This window comes from Diospyros lotus, chromosome 14 (genome assembly GCF_014633365.1).
Source record: "Diospyros lotus cultivar Yz01 chromosome 14, ASM1463336v1, whole genome shotgun sequence".
NCBI classification, from domain to species: domain Eukaryota; kingdom Viridiplantae; phylum Streptophyta; class Magnoliopsida; order Ericales; family Ebenaceae; genus Diospyros; species Diospyros lotus.
In genome coordinates this window covers 28,543,065-28,552,549 of record NC_068351.1, presented here as the reverse complement: position 1 = coordinate 28,552,549, position 9,485 = coordinate 28,543,065, and the positions used below count along the sequence as shown (strand labels likewise).

General features: G+C 37.1%; 1 protein-coding gene across 1 annotated transcript; it reads left to right on the top strand.

The window, feature by feature from the left end:
- On the top strand, positions 1-540 carry LOC127790987 (uncharacterized). Its single transcript, XM_052320722.1, has 2 exons — positions 1-312; positions 397-540. Exons 1-2 carry the CDS (start codon positions 1-3, stop codon positions 538-540), a joined length of 456 nt encoding a protein of 151 aa, XP_052176682.1.
- Positions 541-9,485: the final 8,945 nt, after the last annotated feature.

The window sequence follows — 9,485 nt, the reverse complement described above, 5'->3', positions numbered from 1 at the left end:
ATGACACCTTTTGAGGCGTTGTATAGGCAATCATGTAGATCACCGCTTTGCTGGACTGAGATTGGGGAGCGAGCATTGCTTGGACCGGAGTTGCTAGAGCAGAAGACAGAGAAGATCCAGTTGATTCGGGCTAGGATGAAGGCAGCTCAAGACCGTCAGAAGAGTTACGTGGACAGACGATGCCAGGATTTGGAGTTTGATGTGGGTGACCATGTGTTCCTTCGAGTCATGCCAATGAGGGGAGTTCGACGTTTTGGAGTATCTGGCAAGTTGAGTCCTCGTTATGTGGGACCGTTTGAGATACTGGAGCGAGTCGGATCGTTGGCTTATCGGTTAGCTTTACCCCCTCAGTTAGCCCACGTACATGATGTCTTTCATGTTTCTATGCTTCACAAGTACGTGGCAGATCCCGGGCATATTATTGATTATCACCCGCTCGTGGTGCAAGATGACGCGTCGTACATCGAGTTGCCTGCTAGCATTATGGATCGGAAAGAGAAAGTGCTCCGTAACCATACGATTTCCTATGTAAAGGTCTAGTGCAGCGACATATCCCTGATGAGGCTACTTGGGAGCTAGATGAGGACATGAGGCGACTTCACCCTTAGTTATTTGCCTAACCAGGTACGAATTTCGGGGACGAAATTCTTTTAAGGGGGGGAGGATTTGTAATGCCCCGTAAATGGAAATTTAATTTAAAAGGAATATTAATATAACTTGTTGTTATAAATAATAATAAATTATGTGATTTTAAGGAAATAAGAAATTAGGGTAATTAATTATTTATTTTAGAATATTTTTTGGAATAAGGAAAAAATTTGAAATAAATTAAATTGTGTGATTTTTGAAAGTTTCGGGCGTTAGTGTAATTAATTAAGGGGGTGTGTGTGTGAATAATGGAAGTTGGAGGGTGTTGGTGCAAATTTCAGAAAGGGCCAAAAAGTCACCTTAAATATAATGTAAGGTGTATATATGTTGAAGGTGGCGTGCGGGCGCGAGCGCTTGCGCGCGAGGTGGCCAGGCAGCGGACGCTGGTTCGAAATCGCGGGGGCGCGCACGCGAGGGCTGGATTTTGGCTGATTTTTAATCAGCCAAAGGCGTCCGAAACGACACCGTTTCAGTGAGGCGGTGGCCTCCCCAGCGGCTGCTCCAGCGCTACCACATGGCCGCGCCTTCTCTGCTCATTTTGCTTCAATTTAAGCCCGATTTCGGGCATTTCTTTTGCAGCAGAAACAGCAAAAATTTTGGGAGAAAAGCAGTGTGCGCGCGGGAGAAAAACTGGGAGATTTTGGTGGGAAATTTTGGATTAAATCAAGTTTAATTCAAGATTTAATCTGTCAGGTATGTAGAGAAGCTAATAATTAATATTCTGTACAGTCGAAATTTCGTTTAGAGTCCAATTTTGTTAATTTTGGCTAATTATTGGAGTGTTACAGTGTGTATAATTTTTACCGTATTGGGCCAAACCAAACCTAAGGATATCTTCGTAAAGACAAGTTCTTTATGCCCTCCTCAACGTTTCTTTCTTTGTCAATTTATTTAACCTCCCTTCGTTTGTTTCGGCTGTTAATTAATTATGGAATTTTAAATGGTTTGTTTTTAAATTTTGATTTATTAAACTGGCTTCGAGAATTTTATTCGTTGGTTGTCTACGGGGGTTTGTGCCACCCCCGAGCCGGCGGGAATGATGTCGTACTCAACCGGGGCTAGGTTCTTAGTTGATTGGGTATTATTATGGATTTTGTTTGTTCATAGGCTTGAGTGGTTGGGCAGTGGGGGCAAGGATTGGTTGTTCGGTGACGGAGTGACTGTTGTACTGTCTATTTTAGGCCGTCGGCTGGTTTCTCCTATTCACTGACCGTTGACCGGTGCCAAGCACTATTGACTAGCTCTGCCGTTATGTGATTATAGCATGACTGGTATCATTTTATTCTTGTTGCATGTTCTGGTGTGCACATGGGTACGGGCTGAATGTTGGGGTTTTCATGATTTGGTTATGCTTGGTCACAGACGTCCTAGCTTGGTTATGATGCATCCAACACGGGCATATACATCGTATGTGGTTTACTATGTGGGCGGAGCATGACCTAATGCCTGGATGTATGGGCGCCAGTGTATCACGTTGATGCTCACTATGCCATTGCATTTTTATGTGCATTGCATGGCTACTGGTAGTTATTAGTTCTTGGATGGGAGGACCATTCCGAGGGAGCCTATGGCTCGGGTGTCGGGAGTATCGACAGGGGCACGGGTGACGAGAGTACCGACATAGGACAGCGCGCGCAGGTTTGTGGAGATTTATGTTGCCTTTCAGGACAGCGGCAGGTTGGTATGGGACTTGGGCGCCGGGTGTCTTATGTGGGCCCCAAGGACCGGTATGTGCTTTTATTATGCTGCACTATTGTATTGTTGCGTCTCATGGCTTGTGTGTATGTGTGGGACGGTGTTTGGGGTGACATTCTACTTTATTTACTGTATAACCTTCATTTTCTTATAACTTGCTGAGTCTTGCGACTCACCTTGCTTTCCATCATTCCAGGTAAGGGTAAAGCAAAAGTTGAGGGCGAGAACCGCGCCACCTAGCAGCCAGCCGTGTCGGTAGGGTGTACAATTAGCTTCCCCCGTTATCTCTGATATTTTGATAGGATTTTTGTTTATTATTTTTGACTGTGCCAGGTTGTTTTTTGTATCTCCTATTTGTTGGCACATGGTCTGTATATATTTATATACTCCGTGACCGCTATTCTAGTGGGATACTCATGGGCATGCCTGTATATCGTTTTGCTTCCACAGTTGTATTTTATATGTATGCATGTCAGGGCATCTTTGTCTTGTGTTTGTTTCTCTTCCCTTATGTAAGCACTTTCATTTGGATAGATCGGGTGGTTAGGATATCCGGGCGGGGGTGCTTACAGCAATACTTTCTAATTTAAATGTTTTTATTCTTACATTTATATTGACATATCATTTTTGATAAGTTACCCTATTGAGGATATTAAGGAAGAGAGAATGATCTTCTTCCTAATTGTCTTAATTCTAACGTTAGGTTCTTCTTTTATTATTTGGGTATTGGTCTCTGGTTGAACAAATTTCATTTTTTCTTTAATATTTGTAATAAGTATTTGTTGATCTTGTCTATGTATATTTTCTCTAATATCTTGTAATTCTTGATTTATTTGTTGTTTTATTTATAGGTTTTGCATCTTCTTTAATCATGCTTTGTATTTGAATTAGGAATTGTTGTTTTAAGATTTGTGTCCTATTTTGTCCATCATTCCTAACATGAGCTATATTTTGATCATTTTGTAGAGGGCATGATTTTTTTTTTTTCGCAATAACATGCTAGTTTGTTACAGCAAGAGGGTGTTGGTTCTCCTTCTGATTCTCAGCTTTCCTATTTGTTCTATTAGTTCATTTTGAGATGTATTGCACGAGGATTCTTATTCATAAAGACCACTAAGGACTTGTTTTCCTCATTTTTAGGTTTTGATTTTCTAAAATAATGAAAACGCGTTTTCTTTGTTATTTTAAAAAAAAATATTTTTAAAAATAAAAAAAAATTATAAAAAAAAACTCAAAAGTTGTTTTCGGTGTTTTCATCCAAAACAAACTCCAAACTCAAAATACGAAAAACAGGTTTCATTTTTTGTCTTTAATTTTTATTTTAATGCTTCCTATTTATAATCACATTATGATTGACTTGTTATTTCTTTTCAAGTTAATTTATTTATTTATTTAAAATTAAATAGTTTTAACTTTTTAAATAATTAAATTTATTTAATAAAATATTATTAAAAAATTATTTTCAAAATTTCAAAGAGAATAAGGTTGCGTTCTCTTTACTGTTTTCAAGTCATTTTTAGTTTTTAATTTTCTAAAATATTGAAAACGTGTTCTCTTTACTGTTTAATTTTTTAATTTTTTGTTTTGAGAAATAGTTTTTCAAAATAACAAAGAAATCACATTTTCAATTTTCTTAAAATAAATTAATAAAACAGAAAATTGAAAATGAATTCAAGAGTCAAAATTAAAAATTGAAAAATAAAGAGAAGACAATCTAAGTATTTTATATTTTTCTTCTTCGTCTAGTTGTAATTTTTTTAATTAATTAATTTGTAGTATGGGGCTATGTGTCCCTTTTTTTCTACATTTGTAACAAGTGACTATTTTCTTATGGGTTTGCTTTTTGGGATATTTTTCTTTTTTTGTGATGTTCTTTTTTTGTAATATTTTCTTATTTTTTCGGGCCTTTCATAGTTATATCTTTTTTCTTCATAATGTTGTTTGTGTTTCCTACAAGGGGTTCTAATTTTTTGATAACTAAGTTTTTCACACCAATTTTCTATTTCCTTTTTACTGGCAGAGGCTTATTTTTTCAGTTGGTTTGATAATTTTGTATCGTTGCATAATTGTAATCTAGTGTTGGTGATTATGTTGACTAATTCTCCATATGTCCGTAAATCATAATTTATTGTGTCCCTTGATGGCTTTTCTTCTCTAATTATATTTTATTTGACTTTGATCTCAAAAAAGGTAGGTAATCCATTAATAAATATTTCTTTCCAATAGGCTAATCTGCAATCTTTTCTTTCATATAACCTGGTAAGGAAAGTGTTTTTTTTTTACTAGAAGTCTTCTAATCTTTAAATAAGAAATATTTTCATTTGTTCACCAGTTGTTGATGAAATTTATTATAGGAGTAATGTTATTTATAGAAGTTTATTATTTTCGTCAAGTTGACACTTTTTTATTAGAAAATGAGGAGATATAGGTGTCCATGTTTACATGTATACCTTTTTATTTTTTAATGAGAAAATATCAACTAAACTAAATATCCATTTCCAACTTAAATAAATAGTATTATTCTTATTATAATTGTCCATAATAATATTTCTACTGCATTTGGAATTGATTTGCATTCCTCATGTGTTTATGATTTCTTTATTGACGATAGTTACTAAGGTTATTTTGAATTTTAAAATATTCAAAGCTACACAAGATAATGCAAAGAGATCATGAATATGTTATTATTCTATTATGATACTATATCAACACAATAATATGATACCATTGTTATGTTAAAATATTCTCAAACTCTAGAACCTTTACTAATTTTGTAACGACCTGGGTATAAGGAATTAATTAAAGAAAAATTAAAATTAATCAAGTGAGTTTTGGTAATTATTCGAAATTATTTGAGGTCGTTATGGAATATATGAGGATTTAAGAGAAAATAATAGTTTATGTTATTTTGAGAAAATAGGTAATTAATTATTTTATTTAAAAATATTTATGGAAACAATAGAATAAATTAATTTGGGTTACTTTTTTAAAGTTATTGGGGTTAAAGGACAAATTTGGAAACTGGGTGTCACCTTAAAAATAAATGGCGAGAATTATTACCCAAGAAGGGTTGTAGGTGAGTTGGTCGTGGGTGCAAGGGTGGCATGGGGAGCCTGGGATCGAGACCACGCGTGTAATATCTCGAAATTTGAAAATAAATAATAATTATTCAAATCGGTGTTTGAAGACATTATTGAATATTTAAGAATTTAAGAGAAAGTATTTATTTATGTGGTTTGAGAAAAATAAGGATAAATAAGGTAATTAATTAAATTATTTGGGGATATTCGAGGATGCGATAATTCATTTGTGAGTTTAAGAGGATTATCAATTATTAATTGTTGTGTTTGTGAAGATTATTGACTAATTACGGGTCTAAAGAAAAATATTAAATTGTTGTATTAAAAAGAAATTAAGGTAATTAGTAATATTTTTGGGAGTATTTATGAAAATAATAAAATAAATTAATTTTGAGAAATTTTCGGAAACTTTGCACGTTAGTGGAATAAGAGAAAATGCAAGTTGGGTGTGTGGCTAATTAATGGAAGTTGTGGATGTTTAAATGCAATTTGCGGAAGTGGCTATAGTTTATTTTAAATCTAATAAGTTGTGCATAAATGTAAGGAAGAAGTGACTGGATCAAGTGGTTGGTGCGTGCCAAGAGTGAGAGGCGGTCGCGAGATTGAGCGGAGGCAGGCGTGCACGGCTGGGGGGATAAGGAAATTAATTTTGACAGCAGGGGACGCCCAAAACGGCGCCGTTTTGGGGTGCCAGTGCCAGCCCACTGCGCGACCAGGTGGTGCTCGCTGGTGCGCCTCTGCGGCTGCTCTCCCACGCCCTCTGCTTGCACGAAAATTAAGGCCAATTTAGCCATGTATTTTGCCCGATTTTTTTATGGGATTAGATGGTTATTTAATGCTTCAATTGAAGCTTAAATTGGAGGAAAACAGTGAGCGAGCAGGGAGCTTTCGGGAGAAGAAAATGGCGCGTTGAGGCTGGAAATGGTGAGAAAATTGGGAGAAACTGAGTATTAAATCAAGTTTTATTGCGGTTTAATTAGTTAGATAAATAAAGAATTATGTATTAATAATTTTGTACGGTTAGAATTTAATTATAAGTTTGATTTTATTAAGTTTGGGTGATTACATGCTATGTTATGTGTATTAATTTGGTGTGTAAATATATATATACACTGGTGCGCTGTGTGCATGGAGTGGGCTCAATGTGTGCGTGAGAGTATATATTATTTTGACTGAGAGAGTTTGTATTGATTTGAGTGTGCCAAGTTATATATATATATATATATAGTGTATGGGCATGAGAATCACTGTGTGTAAGTGTAGGGAATTAAAATAAAAGATAAGAAAAGAAATGGCCCTAACCGTGTATACATGTTAGTGGAGATAGGTGGATATGCTATTAATAAAAGATATATATATATTTTTCTATGTGTATAAGCTAAGCAGGAAGTGATGTTGCATATTAGTGACTTGATATAATTATATATTAATTATATGAATTGAGATGTCATTGGTATGATTTAATTTAAAATAAATATGAGACTCATTGGAGTTTTATTACGATGTGCCTACGTAGGTCAAAGTATTAGAAGTGACATACGTTTAAGAATTTTATACGGCTAGATTATTTATTTTACACGGTAGATTTATTTAATTAAAGCTATGATTTCATTAATTATCAGGAAACGTTTTACTTCGCAGCGGGAGTACTCGAAAGGCAAGGAACGACCGTGTAAAGGCAAGCTCCCAATCCTCTCCTCATGTACTTTAATTCCCGTGAGAGACTCTGTGGTTTCTCGTATTTTATCCCATTCCTTATTTTAATTCAGCGCCTAGCATTATTTATTGAGTTATTATTCATTTGTTTTAAATTAAATCCGGGACTTCTTGAACTTTATTTGTTGTGAGCCTATGGGGGTTTGTACCGCCCCCACTTCTCTTGGGAATGATGTTGAACCCAGCTTGAGGACTAGGTTCCTAGACATGCGGGTTTATTTACGATTTTCTCGGATTTATTTATGGTTCGGTCGAGCTATCGAGCAGTGGGGCAGGGGTTGGCTGTTTGGTGACGTTGGGGTAGACTATTGTACGGCCCTACAGTGGATCGTCAGGTGGACACTCCTAGTCACTGGTCGTTGACCGGTGCCGGGCACTGCTGGCTAGCTCTGCCAGTATGTGATTCATTGCATGATTTGATATGTTGTATTATTGTTCATGGTTTGATATGCACATGGATACGGGTTGCATGTGGGGATATTCATTTATTGAGTATGCTTGGACATGGACATTCTAGTTCGGTTAGGTTGCATCCAGCACGGGCATATGCATCGTGTGTGGTTTACTATGTGGGCGGAGCATGACCTGATGTCTGGATGTATGGGCGCCAGTGTATCACATTGATGCTCACTACGCCATTGCATTTCTATGTGCATTGCATGGTTACTGGTAGTTATTAGTTCTTGGACGGAAGGACCGTTCCGAGGGAGCCTATGGCTCAGGTGTCGGGAGTACCGACACGGACACACGGGTGGCGGGAGCACCGACCAGGGATGACGCGCAGGCTGTTGGAGATATGTGTTTTTATTATGTTATACTATTGTGTTGTAGCGTCTCATGCATTGTGTGTACTTGGGGGTTGGTGTTCTGGGGAAGTTTACTGGTTCTATGTAGCCTTTAGCCTTTCTTTTCTTATGCTTGCTGAGTCTCTCGATTTACTTTATTTTTTCATCATTCTAGGTAGTGGCAGCGTGAGTCAAGGGCAAGGGAGTCAGCTTCTAGTGGCAGAGTCGGTATGGTGTACAGGTAGTCCCGTTAGTCCCTGTCAACTCTGATGTCTAAGTAGGATTTACTTTATTATTTTGTACTGTGCCAGGTCTTTCCTTGAGTCTCGTGTATGTCGGCACAGGAATCTGTGTTCATTTATTTATCATGTGACCGTTGTGTTAGCGGGGTACCCGTAGTGCATGCATGTGTTTAGCTTCGCTTCCGCTGTTCTTATTTTTGTGTATGCATGACATGGTGATTTTTATCTTGTGGTTCATTCTTTTTCTCCTCCCGTAAGCGCTCCCATTCGGGTAGTTCGGGTGGTTGGGAATATCCGGGCAGGGGTGCTTACAGCGCGCCAGCAAAAAAATGGTTGGAATTTTTGCCAACCAAACCAAGCGCCCAGTCGCCTGCGTGTGCGCCACCCCGCAGGGGACCCATGCGTGGCTAGGCCGTGCCACGCAAGGCTCTACGTGGCCCTGCTGCGCGCCAAGATGCGACCACGCGGCTGCCACCCTTTGCCATTTGTCCAGCCACACTTCTATGTTGCATGAAAACACCTCATAGGAGCCGTTTTTCAAAACGTTTCCTATTCCCATTTCGGACCCTATTTATGCCTATTTTTTAGAAGAATGCCTATTTCCACGTTTCCATTTTCGTGCAACAAAGCCACATTTTTATTCAAATAAATAAATTTTAATGCTCCCATTAGCCCTATGTTATTACGTTCCCTTGGCCTATAAATAGGCTATGACATTGAGTAAAATGGGAGATTTAGGGGGGGAAGGTTTTAGGGAAAAATTAGGCAAAATTTTGCCGTTTGAGTTTGGGCTTGACATAAGCAACCCCGGTATGCTGTAAGGATTAAGAGGTTATTTAAGGTAAGTTCTGCTTCCTCTTTGTTCCATTTAAGAGGCAAGATCTCGGTTTTCTTATTAATATGCAAATTCCAATCTCTATCCTTGTTATTGTAAGTTCTTCTCCTATTTGACAAGTTCAGTTCTTCTATCCTCAAGTTTATATTTTAAATTGCAAGTTTCATTCTCTACCTCTTATTATTGCAAGATCCTACCTCTTAATTTTCTAAATTGCAAGTCATTTTTCTATTTTTCAAGTTATTTCCCCTTTTACTAGTAAATTATTTCATGGTTCTCATTTATACCTCTTGAGTCTCAAATAGAGTTTTGTATCACCCTATCTTTCTTTGAAAATGATGCTTTATTGAGAGCATGCAAGGATTTGATGTTATCTTGCATGGATGTTTGTCCCATTGTGCTTATTGTTTAGTTATTCGTATGTCAGTTATATATGAAAAATTATTATAAAAATGCATGTTATGATAACGTATGAAGCATGTGC

Coding starts and splice junctions, on each gene's coding strand:
- LOC127790987 (XM_052320722.1), top strand. CDS start 1: ATGACACCTTTTGAGGCGTTGTATAGGCAATCATGTAGATCACCGCTT. Junction 313..396: donor CGTTTGAGATACTGGAGCGA/GTCGGATCGTTG, acceptor ATGCTTCACAAG/TACGTGGCAGATCCCGGGCA.